Source organism: Callorhinchus milii, unplaced genomic scaffold, assembly GCF_018977255.1.
Source record: "Callorhinchus milii isolate IMCB2004 unplaced genomic scaffold, IMCB_Cmil_1.0 Scaffold9, whole genome shotgun sequence".
Classification (NCBI taxonomy): domain Eukaryota; kingdom Metazoa; phylum Chordata; class Chondrichthyes; order Chimaeriformes; family Callorhinchidae; genus Callorhinchus; species Callorhinchus milii.
The window spans coordinates 3,890,762-3,906,574 of record NW_024704750.1 but is presented as its reverse complement, the minus strand read 5'-3'; the positions used below and the strand labels follow the sequence as shown (position 1 = coordinate 3,906,574).

At 40.2% G+C, this 15,813-nt stretch overlaps 1 protein-coding gene across 1 annotated transcript; it reads right to left on the bottom strand.

Annotated features, from left to right (window-relative positions):
* Window positions 1-853: 853 nt before the first annotated feature.
* On the bottom strand, window positions 854-15,313 carry rtn1a (reticulon 1a). The gene is made up of 7 exons (XM_007903825.2): window positions 15,078-15,313; window positions 6,253-6,460; window positions 4,940-5,078; window positions 3,767-3,836; window positions 2,984-3,030; window positions 2,485-2,543; window positions 854-1,518 (listed from the first exon to the last, which is right to left on the bottom strand). Exons 1-7 carry the CDS (start codon window positions 15,136-15,138, stop codon window positions 1,476-1,478), a joined length of 627 nt encoding a protein of 208 aa, XP_007902016.1. The 5' UTR covers window positions 15,139-15,313; the 3' UTR covers window positions 854-1,475.
* Between the last annotated feature and the right edge of the window lie 500 nt (window positions 15,314-15,813).

Genomic DNA, 15,813 nt, shown 5'->3' with positions numbered 1-15,813 from the left:
TCTCTCACTTGCAAAGCGAGTGCTCTAACCACTGAGCTACAGGACTCCACTAAATCAATGTAAATGTAAATGTAAATCAATAATGGTATAATTAACATTTGAGTATGCAAGAATTCTGTGAACGTTAGTAATTGTAGTTGCAACGTTTTAATAAAATATAGTAGCTTGTAAAATGCTTTCCAGATTTCGTTGCAATTTGATCTTTCTGATGTTTAATTAGATAATTATTTGGGGAGGACAAGTTTGCAGGGCTGTGGGGAGAGCGCAGGCGAGTGGGATTGATTTGGAAATGCTCTTTTGAAAGAGCCGACGCAGACATGATGATCCGAATGGATTCCTTCACTGCTGTATAATTCTATGATTCTATGGTGTTAGGAAATAACACCACATTGTGGCTGAAAGTGGGTATTACAAACCACCACAAGACAACTGCAATATTATTATATTATAACTGCAATATTACATTTATTCACTGCACCACAATCTACAGGGATTATTTCCTAAAGTTTGGTGTGATCTAGCAACACTATGCTACCTAATAATAATAATCCCTCCAAAACCAAGAACAATAATAAATTGGTCATTTTCAATCCACGACTGTTTGTGGGACATTGCTGTGCGCAATTGGCTGCCGCGTTCGCCCACAAATATACAGTCAATTCACTTTACAGTGTGTTCTGTGAAGCGCTTTGGGACGTCCTCCCGATGTGAAAAGTGCTATATCAAATGCAAGGATTATTATTATTAGTAGTACCAGATCATGAGCATGGGAAATTAGCTAAACAAAACCAATCCTCCTGGTAACTACTAGCCTTAAATAAAACTCAAAGGGTTACAAACACTAGGAGACTTATATTTCCATACTTCTTTAATAGTATGATGGCAGTTCCAAAAACATGAGCTTTGTATTTCTTCGATTTACAAAACCAAATGCCACAATTACAATACATTATCCATAGAACGTTTGTGCTGGATAAACACCAAAACATCAATCCACTGTTCTATTTTTTTTAATATATATTTCACTTAATAAAACCAAACTGACCCAATGACTTTGGAGCAATTAAGACTATTTGCAGAGGTGCGCTAAAGCAGAAATGCCCTAGCCACAAATCACGTTAAAAGTTGTAAGCGCTGCCATAACAGCAAGAAAATACTAGAAAGATAAATAGAATTAAGACTCTCAATGTCATGCATTTGTTTCATAAGCAACACAAAAGACACATCTAATACAGTTACTGTGACTTGAATTTTCCTTACTAAACTTTAGTGATTGACACAAGTGATTGCAAGAATTCTAATCATTTGGAAACAGCATAAGAGGAAGATCTCAAAGCTGCATGTTTCTAAAACCATGGTGCTGACAAATGGTACAACGACGCTCCAAGACGTGTCTGATTAACTTTAAGAATACAGAACTGCCTCTAGTTCAGAGTCCCTCTCGTGTGCCAACAGTCACTCTCTTTGCGTTGCTCTTACTCAGTCTTTCGCTTGGCACCTGGGATTTTGGCCTGAATCCTGAATAAAAGACAAAAAGGATTATATCCTTTGGATCAGATCATTTTATTCTGGGATTTGAAAAAAAAACACACAATTAGTACATTTATGAATTGATTGATAACAACAACAGATTACATTAGTATAGCGCCTTTCACATCTATGGCATTTACACAGTGCCTTTCATTTTAGGAAGATGTCCCAAGACAGTGGACAGTCAGGGATTTGGACCCGAACAGATGGTTGGGATCAGGAGGGGTGGAGGGCAAGGAGGGTGTAAAGCTTGTAAAATGAGCGATTTTTACTCACATAACTGCGCACAGCAAACTAGTGCAGGTTTGAGATGTTTCAAACTGGAATTACGACGAGTTCCAGCTAATGTAAGTATACTGCACACACACATACAAACATACTGCAGATGTTGCACTGATTCTACGGTTTTTCTTCCTAATGGAGTCAGCCTAAGATCCACTGTATAACTGCTCTAATATACGTACAGGGCAAAGTTCGCGTTAGGAACAATGGTCATGTGCATTAAAGAAAGAAAATACTTGGGTTCTTTCAACTTCCCTATCCCTTCGTTAATTTGGTTATGATTGAAGGGCCTGTAATTTAAACAAGCTCTTTGCTGCTGAAATAATGGAGTTAATACTACATTGCAATATAATTTAGGTGCTGGTGCTGACTACAAATGAATTTTGTGGGTTTATTATTTCCTCAGGAAGTAAAGTTCTGTATTCGTTATCAGATTAAACACCAGAACTAAATTCAATCTTGAGATCAATGTTGATCTGTATGGCTCACCTCTGGTATTATTTGCTTTAGCCTTCACTGACCTTTTTTAAGAAACATATACCTTAGAAATAGGTCCACTATCCTCTTGTTAAATGACAGAGTCCATCTTCCTCCACCTAGCGCCACACCACTATATATCTGCTAAGTATTCTTTCACGATGATGTGCAATGTTAGCGTCAAGTCAAACTTACTTTCCCACCACGGAATTAACATGGGTCCTCACCAACCCCAAATACTGGTCAATTTGTGCCTGCGAAAAGTGAAAGTAAAACACACTGTATTGGATAAGGCACAATGTACATTGTTCACCCTTATTAGCATTTTGCCAGGCGACAGTTTTCTGGCATGTGAATCCAGTGGCGGACTGGCTCCCCGAAAGAGCTTGGGATTGTTGGGTAAAATAGGTGGGCACCAAATCAGACAAGTTTTTCCTCCCCCCCCCCCCACCCCTTCCTCATTACCCCTCATTCCCCGCCTGCTGGGAATTGAGGGGATTTTCACAGCTTTCACTTCAACTGCACACAATGAGTGCTACCGGCTCCACCACAGCTGCACACTCCTGTCTGGGTGACGGCAGCAAGGCTGGGTTTTGAGGAGGTCACGATTTCCAGGGAGGGGGCACGCGTGGAAATTTCCCAATTTCCTGTCCGTCCCTGTGTATATCCGAAAATAACCAAAGCACTCACTCACCTGGTACTTCTCATATACCACAGGCAAGGTAAACATAGAGACCACAGCTGCAAAGGACATAAAAAGCACATTACATGGATGTATTGAACAACTCAATCTCACACACTTACTAACACCGGAGGCTTGCATCAACACATGCAGCTACGGTTAGCGTTTGGAAAAATGAGCTCTAAGCAGAAGGTTCAGGGGTGACATGACTCACGTTTTTGAAATACTGAAAGCTAAACCTCAAAATGTCAACTGAAACAGGCTAACTGAATTCTTAACTCAGATCGCACAAGTGGAAGACAGAAGCATGCAGTGAATGTGCGCCTCAGGGGGATTAAAATGTTTATTATAAATGCAAATATAATAAAAAATATAAGACAGCGTTTCAAAAACTTTAAGGCTTTAGTTATGGTTTTACATTGGTGACTGTACAGTGCAATATGAAGAAAAAGCTTTAACCCCCATGTGCATTATATGCTCTACTGCTGTTTGGCTGTGACTCCTTCCAAAGGAGAATGAGTCCAGACATTGAACCTCCAGCCTCTAGTTCCCCTGATTACACAGCCAAGAGAGGCAATGCAATGGGCCATTTGGAAATTGCGAGATTTGAAGAAAATACGCACTCTAAACAATCACTTATCTTGACACAATAAAATCAGGTAGACGGGGAAGGAAAAATTGGTGACTGGCACCTATGTGTCAATCCCACTTTGTTCACAAACAACAGAAAAATACATCAGCAAACAAAACTACTCAATAATTTACTATTGTCCTGCAATATTAGAGTACAATTACCCATAATCAGCAGGGTGAGGCCGTTGAACAAAGCTCCAACATAGGTCAGCAACCACATCAGCACTGCAAACTGAACAAAAAACACAGGTTAAACACCGAACATTATACAGGACAGACGGAACGAAGTTTGTATCACATTTACAAATGAGCAGATCATTAGTTTACTGGGGAACATCCTCCAGATAAAATTGGTCACTCACTTCATGGCTGTTTGGGGAATTTGCTGTGTGCAACAAAAAAAGGTTTCCAAGTCTGATAGCATCACTGCACCTGAGAGCAATTACCTGTGAATCCCTGTCCGCCTTTCCCAACATTGCAGTCGCTACATCAAATGCAAGGATTATAATTGTTATTAAGTAGGTAAGCCTCCCCTCTTTTCTGCCTTACTTATGCCAGCTTTATAAATAACGCAAAAGATTTGCACTTGACAGAAAACAACAGATTAGAGAAAAAGGAGGATAAATGTGGGTGGTTGCGTATGTGATAATGAGCAATGGCGATCATTGGCCAAGGGTAGTTGTTCCAGATTACGCTATTCATCTGAGAGAACAGTGTCATTTTCAGTGAGCCTCATCGCCTTTTAAAAAAAGAGACAGACAGAGAGGGAGTGTATGGTGTTGATGTCTTAGAATTGGGGAGAGATTGCAGACTTGATGGAAACAAGTGGCATATTGTTGGATGAACTCAGGTGGCTCCAAGGCAAGAAGTCACACCAGAGACTGATTTGTGTTCCACAGTGGGATGGTTGCAGACACCTCAGAACAGAGCAGGAGGGCACAAACAAACAGACGTTACAGACAAACCATGCCAGAAAGAGAGAGACAGAGAGAGAGTTTCTGACAAAGACGCACAAAAGCAGCATCACCATTAAATAAATGCAGCAGAACTGAACATTTCTGCAAGTATATATATATATCATGTAATAATTTTTTAAAAATTTGGTCACTTAATCCACGACTGTTTGTGGGACACAGATGTGTGCCCACAAAATATACAGTCAATTCACTTTACAGTGTATTCAGTGAAGCGCTTTGAGGAGTCTCGATTACATGGTGCGGAGTTTAAAGAGAAACTTAAAAACGATGTGTGTTTATATGCGTGGCCCCACTTTTCATCGGCCATGTTCTTTTGCGGATATTTATCTGCAAAGAGGAAAACGTGGGATGCTCTTACTTTGAGGGAATCCACAAGGTCATGTACAAGGAACAGTCGGCGAAGCTCTTTGACAGTACTGTTCACATACACCAGAGCGGAATCGGCGTATTTCTGAATCTGCTCCTCGGAGAGGTTAGTGTCCATGTCCAAGTACGCCCTGATAAGACACAAAATAAAATCAGTTATCACTCCAAAAAAAACATTGAAAGATAAATTCACCAGCGCCTTGGGACGTCGTCCCGTCATGAAGAGCCTCCACAAGTGTAATTTTTTGTTGTTGTTATTGTTTATGACAAGATCCAGTTTGAGGAGCAAAGGGGGCAGGGGGAGAAAAGAGGTAAAAAGATAATCTCACGTGCCTCTGGGTCCATCAATGTTCAACAACAACAACATTACATTGATATAGCGCCTTTCACGTTGGAAGGATGTCCTAAGATCTTTTCTTGCTCATATGTTTTAGTTATTAATTGACTGTTCAGGAGGACGTTAAAGATCATGACACTTCTTTTTTAGAAAAAAGGGTGAATTTCTCCCGATGACCTGACCAACAATCTTCCTGATTAAATCGATCATTTACCTATTGGCTATTAGTTGTTGCGTTGCAAAATTGCTGCCACATCTGGTCACAAAAGTGTGACTGCAGCAATTACCACAAAGCGCTTTCAATGATATACTTGAATGCACAATGCAAGTTTGCACACAAAATACACAGTCAATCAATTTTACAGTATATTCTGTGAAGCGCTTTGAGATGCCTGGAAGACGTGATAAGGAGCTATATCAAAAGCAAGGATTATTATTATTCTATGCAACCAAAAAAGCATTCCAGGTTCTCAATCCAATCTTCTTCAGCCCTGACATTCTAATAATTTAATTTAATGGCATTTCTGTCATCCAACATGGCTGAACTAGCATTGCATTGAGTATCAGGTATCTGTATATTTATCTTTAAACCCTTCAACCCCTTCCTGGAATATGCTGACACATTAGCAAGTTATCTACTCTCTACTTAAGAGTAGCAGTGTCTTGGGCACTAAAAATACCACCACGACATGAACTGAATGCTACAGATTTCTGTACACCTGTGTCATCGACATTATTTTCCCAAATGCTATCATTTTACGTGGGCAAATATGAGTCCTACTATCATTTGGAAGAGAAACACAACAAATTATATTTATATAGCACCTTTCACATTCGGAAGGTTGTCCCAAGGCATCAAGATACAAAGATATAAAGGAAAGTAGGGTAAAACTGTAACAAGGAAACAGAACCCCATCCCCTCCCTCTCCCCCCCACATTCCCCCCACTCCCACCGATCAAACACTTACTTAAAAGGATGTCCTTCATCAGTCTTCTGCACTGCCTGCAACACTGATTTGTAAATTCTGAAGCTGATGGTAGCTGAGAGTGCAGCAAGTGCCAGGTAGGCGATGACACTCACAACGCTGAACTGGGTCAGCGAAAACAACAGGAGAAGCACACTTCCAAAGACAATCCCCGTCTGTTTAATGTCACGCCAGTACAGCAGGTCAATAGCTGCGGAAGAGACATTGGATAAATTAGATAAATCTGCCGCGTTGAGATCAATTACTGTGAGAAATAATGAGCTTGCCCGGAATGCACAACAGCAAAAAGTCATTATACTAAAGTTTTCCCCATTGCACTGATCTTGTTGACTACTCGTCTCGCATTCCGATCAATAAACTCACCCACTGAACAAAGGAAGCAACATTTTACTTTGTGCAGAGTGCAATCAATACATAAAATTTTGAGCAAAGGATTACATTGCGAGGTCCATTATCCTTGACCAAGCGAGATGAATTTGTAGGTTAAAAGTTCTGAGGTTCTGTGTACTTACAGCAACCGGACTTTTTGCACAATGCAAAAGGAACTAAGTGGATTTTTTCTCTTACGCCTCTGAATTCCAATCATGGGGAGTTTTGTTGTATAACAGCAAGTGTTTTATTAATGGACTTTTTCCCTTGGACATAAGACTAAACTACACTTTTTTAAAAACAAAACAAAATAAGAATCCGATTAAAAGGCAGCAGGACCAACTCTATTATTTTTCGAAAGAATATCAAGTGATCTTAACATCCAGTAGAAAAGGGAGATGGAATTGCAGTTTTAACCTCGTGGAAAGCTCCTTCAATGCTACATTATATCCATGGAAAACAATGCTCAAACATTTCAGGATGAATTAGGGTGAATATCTGATTACAAATTGAAGGTTATAAGGAGTCTATTTTCCATAATTAAGCTGTGCTTTTCACATCAATTCAACACAAGAATAGTATGATGCCAAAAAACCCCAGCTATAAATGCTGTTAAATGAAATGCGCTGAAGAATGCCTAACAAAATCACCTTGAAAAGTTGGTTTCAATAAGAAGTCAACGACAGTTATTTTTAGCAACTGGAATAAGATGGACTTCAATTTGTATCGCTGCAGTATCAATGCAGACAATGCAAATTGATTGGGTCTACATATAATAATGGCTGATAGGTGAGCATTGGACAAGACCAACCAATAGATCATTACAAGAAGCAACAACATAATCTGCTTAAAGGCTTAAATTCACAGCCCTTCTAGAAGAAACGCCACAAATTGGCCTCTCTCTTGGAAAAAGGGAGAACGTTTCAGAGCTGTGCAACCCATGTATTGAAAATAACAGATTTCACGACTTCAAAATGTGGCTTGGCTGGATAATTTTACTACAGTATATAATCTGAGGTTTGGGGCATGATCCAGAAAGTAGACGTGAGGAGTCAGTTTGTGCAACGAGAGCAGAACTGCACCAAGCAAGAAACAAGCTAAACCTAGTATAAGAAATAGCTTCCTCATAGGGTCAATAACATAGGGTCATTGCCATGTACTGCAGAGAACATTAGCTCAATGGAAGCATTACAAAATGAAATGGCTCAATTTGTGACTCAGCCAAAAGCAGAGAGAGAGAGAGGGATCTCGGAAAGAAAATTTAATTCTTTAACCAAATAAAAACCAAGAAAATGATTGTGACAACGGGTCCTGAAATAAGTCACGGATTCACAGAATGAGCTGAAGTACCTCTTCCCATTCCTGTCTCACCCTCTAAATGCGTTAAACTGGCCAAACATTCTACTGCGTGCAACAAGGTACTGAGCATAAACTGTCAGCAGCTTCAGGAAAAATCAGGGATTTTTTTCATTATTATTGGAAAAAAAACCTTGCAACCCTTTGTATACGTGTGGCACGGAGCTGGCGTGTGCGAGTCCACACGGAGCTGGCGTGTGCGAGTCCACACGGAGCTGGTGTGTGCGAGTCCACACGGAGCTGGTGTGTGCGAGTCCACACGGAGCTGGCGTGTGCGAGTCCACACGGAGCTGGCGTGTGCGAGTCCACACGGAGCTGGTGTGTGCGAGTCCACACGGAGCTGGCCTGTGCGAGTCCACACGGACCTGGCGTGTGCATGTGCGAGCTAATGCATGAGTCCACTTGGCCTCAACTTAGTTCTCGAGGTCTTTGCTTATAGTAAAAGCAGAAATCCGATTGAGAATAGATTTTACAGTTGGTGGCGTTACCTCATTACACGCCAGATTGACCACGAAACTGTTGTTGGTTCTGTGTCTAACACCAATGATATCTACACTAGTTGCACCATGAAAATAAAGGCCAGAAATTGCTGGTGAAAATACGGGTTATTATAATGCCGCAACAATGCATACTGTAATTTGCAAACCTTTACACTAGGATTCATGCCAGCTTCAAATCAATTCAATGGCAATGAAATGTCAATGCCATTCCAGATACCCAATGTGCTTATGGATACGGGAAATTATGGCTAACACCTGACTAGACAACGACACGGTAAATCTGATCATTTAAACCTCTTTCACAACGGTCTCACCCGAACAAAACATTCCATCACGTTGCATTGAAAAGGGGTTAAACAGCTCTACTCTATGTTGTTCCGGCAACGAGGAGGTTCGTAGAATGGAAATTCCTGCAGTGATTCAACACTTTATTTGAAACAATGTCTGCATGAATAAGTAAGTCATTTAAAGAATCAGCTCTACCTTCTCCTAACCTTCCATTCGACTCTACGCTTCAATTACCACTGGGGCTAAAGTAATTAAACGTCTGGAAAAAACTCAAAATTAGTGTATTTCAGCACGCACTGTCTCACATATTAGATTTCAAATTTCATTTATTGTAGTGGGTTATCATCTGGAGAGCCCAGTAAATCCATTTCCTTGAAATGCACCACCACACGTTGGCTCTATTTGTTTCTATTTAATCAGCAAATGGCAGATACGAATGAAGTAGCTGCCAAACAGTATTGCCATTTAGCATGTTTTCTGTCTCATTCATCATGAGGAAACGTCGCTGTAGAAGACAACAAACTCCATTTGATGTAACTCCACGGTGAACTGTAGTTCGTGATACGGCACTATCGGCTTCCTACTGGAGGAAGCTTCACAAGTTGCACCAATAATCCGCCCACAAAATACACAGTCAATTTACTTTACAGTATACTCTCGAAGACGTGATAAGGCGCTATATCAAATGCAAAAAATATTATTATTAATCATAACCACAGGTTGTATGGCCACGTTGTGTGTGTCAGGACTCCAAGGAAGATTCAATGAAGATTCAATGAAGATTCCAATGAAGCAAGACTAAATTAAACATACATTTCCTCATTACAGTGTTAGGCATAGAGTAAATCTGACAGACCCTGTGACACTTCAAAATGGTATGAGTTGCATGTTTGTCTTAAAGAAACTTTTCCTTAACTGTAGCTGGATTCGAAGTTCCGATAGCAATTTTTTTTGCTCATGAAAAATCAAGTTATGTCAAGTTAGCGCAAGTTATTTACGAGAATAATAATGATTGGAATCTAGTCTCCTCTCGTTCAAGTATAAATAGGAAACTATTGACAAAGCACACTGGAAGGCAGAAGAGAAAATATGATCCAATATGGAATTGAATTAAAAAAAGCTAGACACAGTAATCTGTTTTGGTTCTCAATTCAAAGTATGCAAACAAAATATCCATTCATTTTAAAGAGTTATTCTAACAGATGGCATGCTTGTGACCCTTTTGATTTTGGACACCAATCCCAGTTTCAAATTTACAGGAATCCTATGGTCTTGTAGCAGGTGTCCAAGTTACTGGCAAATAAACAAATTGGCGAACGGCCCTACCAGCAAAGCAATATCACCTTTCTTTGATGTGTTCTGCATTCAACAGGGTAACAGTCAGCTCGACTCAATATGGTCACTAACACGATATCGAGGATGTCTGCTCAGAAGAGAGACGTCTAAATGTAGTAACTACTTTTGCAGAGGGTGGCAACTATAATACAAAGTGTCCTGGGTTTGTTCAGACAGGAAACAAAGCACTAAATTCATTGGTTCTTTAAATATTGCCTTTCCATACGATGACATTTTTTCGGATCAGTTGCAACTGTTGGTTCCCCAGTTACCTGCTGCTGTTGGTACTCTCTGTGTCTTGCGAGAATGGGAGGCAGAAGGTGATGATGGATCGAGTGAAGAGGAAGAACACTTGTTGGGGGTCGGAATGATTATAAAACAATGTCATAGAAACAATGGCAGTGACTAGCAATGGCGATGTATGGTTTCAACCTGTAATTGCTACTCTCTCTCTCTCTCTTTCACTCTCACCTCCTCCCGCTCCAATGTGGCAGATCCAGACTGATCCGGGCTACAGTAACAATGAGGTGCAAAAACAGAGGCCAAGCAATTTCCACCAGCGAATAAGGTGAGCAAATCACCTTTAGCCGGTCTGTTGGCAGGTGTGGAAATGCCGATGGCCTCTCTGCAATTTCTAACAAGCTTTCTTTGAAAAAGAAAAAGAAAAGGCAGCCCAGGAAAAGCTGACGGATGGAAAAAGAAATTCATATGAAACCGGGGGAGGACATTTTAGATCCGCACAAGATCTAAAGCACAAAAGCACCAGAGATATGTGGGGAAACCAGAAGCTTGGATTGTTTCCTGGTGCATCCACAGACCCACGGTTTAAAATTAGAACCTTCAAGCAGCCACTTTCAAAGTCATTAGTGCGTATGTAGACCAATCTCAGCTGTCTTCCACGCTTCGGATTACAGCGTTGGGTTCTCTGACCAACGCCAAAAAAACCTCTTCAGACCATTAAATCAGTGCTTGTTTAAGTGCATGTCTAAGTTGTGATAATTTAGCATTGCTGCGCTTGTCAAGAAGCAAATCATGGATGTGTTTTCTTGAAACCATTCTAAGATATTTGTTCTAAAACATTTTACCCGCTGTATGATTAACTATATTCAGGCAATGTCCCTTATCGTTCGAACACCAGCAAATAAATAAGCTGTGGCAATCAATCTTTTTGTAAAAAAATAATGACAATAACAATCAGATTTGCTTTTTGGAGCAGCAGAGGAACCAAATACAAAGCATATACCAACTGAATATTTCTACTGTTAATTCATTCAACTGAATGGAGCCCTAAATAATACAGAGGCAAGTAAGCTTTCTACTTCATGCTGGCTTGTGATGGATAAATACAGCCTTCGGTTGACTAATGAGGAGAAGCACCAGAGCTTGTCAAATTACAACAAGTTACCGTTGCACACACACACATCTCATGAAAAAAAACAAGTCTACTGTACATTACTGGTTCTTTATTAAAAATGTACATGATTTTCCTCCCCAAAATATTTCACTTTCACCGAAAACGTAACTTCTTTGTAATCTGCACTTGCTTCCCAACTAATACTGTTTGTAAAGCTATTCTCTTAGTTAAAGTGTTGAAGGTCCATGCACACTTCATGACAAGGTAACTAGTGTCATTCAGTCAATAGGAAACTCAAACCCAACTGCGTTCTGTGAGTTTGGACATCTTTATAAACTCGCCATCCATACAATACCCAGTTTGCAGGTTGACCCTTATCTAGTTGTTGTTAACAGGAGCAGATTCATTCCCAAACTTACCATCAATGATTTGATACACATCTTTGTGTGCACTTGGCTTAAAGACTCATACGATTATTTTGAATGATTCAGCCTTGAACTGGAAAATGAACGACTTTGAATATTGATCACACTCATTTTGTGTCGGGCAAAGTAGTCTTGCGTCACAGCCCTTCCTCAAATCACGAGGTAATACAGTATCCCTTTCATCATGAGAAGGGGGTGGATTTACTGAAGATGACTTAGCAGTATAAGAGCATAGACAGCCATACCAGTCACCAGCAGACTCCACAGGCCCTGCACATTATTTGAGACCAGAACCTTTATAAATACCAAGCTTTCTAAAACTATGGCCCTTAGTATTTGTTGCCTTGATATGAACTGTTTTACTAGACTTTTGTCTGGACTGCAAGACTATTTTGTATCAGCTCCCAAGCTCAATCTCATTCTCCTGTGCTCAATCGGCTGCCGTGTTTCGCCTACAAAATGCACAGTCACTACACTTTACAATCTACTCTGTGAAGCGCTTTGTGACGTCTCAACGACGTGATAAGGAGCTATAGCAAATGCAAGGATTATTATTATTATTATTTCTCTCCTCATTCCAATTTCATGTTATTCATGAAATTTATATTTGATTTTATAACAATTTTATCAAATGCAAATATTATTATTATCCCCCAGTCCCTGCAATATCTGAGCAGATTGTTAACCCACAAAATATATGCGGTCAATTCACTTTACAGTCTATTCTGTGAAGCGCTTTGAGAGATCGAGAAGACGTGAAAAGCGCTATATCAAATGCAAGGATTATTAATATTACTATTATTATCATGAACAACAACAACAACAACAACAAAATTACATTTGTATAGCGCCTTTCACGCCGGGAGCTGCTTTTTTGCTGTGCTTTAGAAGAAGTTTTTTAAAAAAAACACACAACACAGGCACAATTTTATTTCATAATGATTGTTTTGGTGCACTGTGGATGCGTGAAAAGGGTGAAGTGAGGCTCTCACTTGCGCAGGGTGTCCAACTGTCCATTTGGGTCCGAGCATTAAAGGCCTTATTCACCCGGCCCACATTTCTCAACGAAAGGTCTGGATGTCGATTCTCTCCCTCTCCTTTGAGCTAAAAGGTGTTTGGCACTTCATTCATTATTCGTGCCTTAAAAAACTACTCGTGAAGCATTCCGTTAAAATAATGGGCTCCCTTCCAGGCTGACGAAATACTGCAGCAGCCAGGGCGGTAACTACAGTACATTCTAGTAACTGTAAGTACGAGTGTGCCCACAAGGAGCAAACAAAATCCTCAAGCAGGTATTGTACGAAGCGAGCAGTTGTGGAGGAATAAGTTGGGTTCATTAATGCAACCTCAGGATACTATCTTAGGACTCTCACCAGTTAGGTAGGGCTCTTTCTCTTTACTGCTGATGATATTGACAGCAATCCATCATCATTGCACCTCTCTGGACAAACTGGCCTTAAACGAGCGAACTTTCAACAACAAACATCATCTCTCAAGTTACCTGAATGTTCAGCTGAGAGGTTTTGAAATCGTTCTGCAAAAGAAAATGTTAAAACCGAGGGGAGAGGGAGATTTTTTTCTGAAATTAGAAATAAAGATTTATTTGGATTTCTGCTTTACATTATCATTTTTTTAACAAATTCTGATTTGGAAGTAAAGAACAAAAAATACAGAATTCAACAGAAATACTACCCTGAGTATAATAGAATGGCATTTAAAGTCAAGTTATTGCCAACTTGTTTCAGATCTTTTACTGAGACAAAAATCTTCTCTTGATGGCTAACATGGTTTATTAAATCATCTGTAATGTGGAATAAAATAATTAGACGACACATTTATTGGACAATTGGAAATCTTCGCTTGAAGGAGTAAGATCTAGGTTTGTATAGGTTTTGACCATCTACGGAGGAAGCAGTTTTCTTCTGTGGACCACACGAATGGGATATGACAGAATTTTTTTATATGTTAAAAAAAGTGGAATATCAGTCTTTTCTCTGAAGCTATTGTGGGCTATTGTGTGAGATGGGTTTAAATAAGGGACATGCCTCAGAGGTTTTGGATGGGTAAAAAATAATTAAAGAGTAGGTCTGTCAATAGAAGCCTTCGTTAAAAGGAGTATTTCATAACAACCAATTATCCGTGAAACCCCAGAAAGGGAATAAATTAATTAACTATCCCCCCAAGGTATCTGGTCAAATTTCTCGAGTGTTTCTCTTATTAAGAAAAGAACACACCCTAGCACCTTATATGCTGAAATGTCTAGACAGAACCTAATGTTGACGCTGAATGGAAAAAAAGATGGCTGAAAAAGACCTGAAGCAGACAAACAGGGCCACACCCAGTGCTGAATTGGATGCTTTTCAGACAGATACATGTACAAAGAGGAAGATTCCAGAGCTCGCTATTAATTATTGAACTAAATCCATGGTACAGCATCCACCGCAACTCAAACACATATACATTGTTTGCCTTGTTTTGGAGTATAATTCTCAGCATCCATCTGTATACACAAAGATACCTCTCGACAAACAAATACTATTTCCTGATAATAAAACTAGAATTGGTGAAAGAAGGATTTTTTTTAAAAACAACATATAAATATAGATATAGTATATGTACAGCAGACGCTTTGTACTGAGAAGATTGTCATCTTCATCATGGGTGTGTTTCCATTGTGAAGGATGCTTTGCAGCTGGACTGATGGATGCTGCTCAGAAATGAAGGATAACAGATACAATGGGCACGGATTCGTAATACAATTCTAATTCTGCAAGAGCTTCGCTACGCAGTTAACAAGCACACACACACACACACACACACAGATGAATTTCACAACGAAGCTCTGTGAAATTCAACCTTACACACCCACCAAAAAAAGGACGAGAGGCGAAATCATTTAGGCGGCATTTTCTTTCAGCAAAAAAAGGCAAAATCGCTTCTTAAAAAAACAATATATATATATATACACGCACACGCGCACGCACACACACAAGTCCTGAAACGTAGCCCTCATCATTCATCTATCCCCTGCCGGAAAAAAACAAAGGATTACTTGATTATTACGATACGAAGCGGATGAAAATACATGCACAGGCCCACAGGTGAATACGCATGAGAAGCTTTGGTACAGCCCTCGCCCCGTTTTCAGTTCCTTTCAAACCATGCAAAACAATTGAGTACCCTGGTTCTTCCAGCAACTCCACAGACAGTCCATCTTGGTAGATTCTGTACCGGTCTGCATCTTGGGGCATCAAAAAGATCACGGACACCTCTTCTGTGACCAAACGTTCTATCAGTTAGGCATTCCAATGCATTTATGGGGTGAAGCGCACACTGTTTAAGACGACTCAGTGTGGTAAGCGGAACAAGAAGGGGTGGTGATGGTGGTGGTGGTGGTGGATGGGTGGGAGGGTGGGGGTGAAGAGAAGAGGGGGAAAAAAAAAGGGGAGGGTGGTTTGTAAAGGCTGCAGTCTTCACTGCAGCAAATCAGCACAGGGATGTAATTGCCCAAGGGAATGCTTCTTCCTTTTGAAACAGAAATGCAGATCTCCTTTCAAATTAAAAGCAGCAGCTGCCTGACCGGGAACGTGTCAGCCCGTTCAAGTGATCAATCAAACCAGTAGAGAACGAGTATTAATAAAAGAGAGACAGGGAGAGATAGAGTGATAAAGAGGCAGAGCGAGAGCGAGAGCGAGAGGGGGTGGGGGGGGGGGGGGGGGGAGAACCGCATGCAGAGGTGTGGATTTGCAACTGCAGATCGTTTAAAAAAAAACAAAATAATAATATTCCTTGCATTTGATACAGTCTCTTATCACGTCATTGAAATGTCTCAAAGCGCTTCACAGAACATGCTGTAAAAAGAATTGATTATATATTGTGTGGGCATATATATATATATGAATGTGGTATTCGGGAA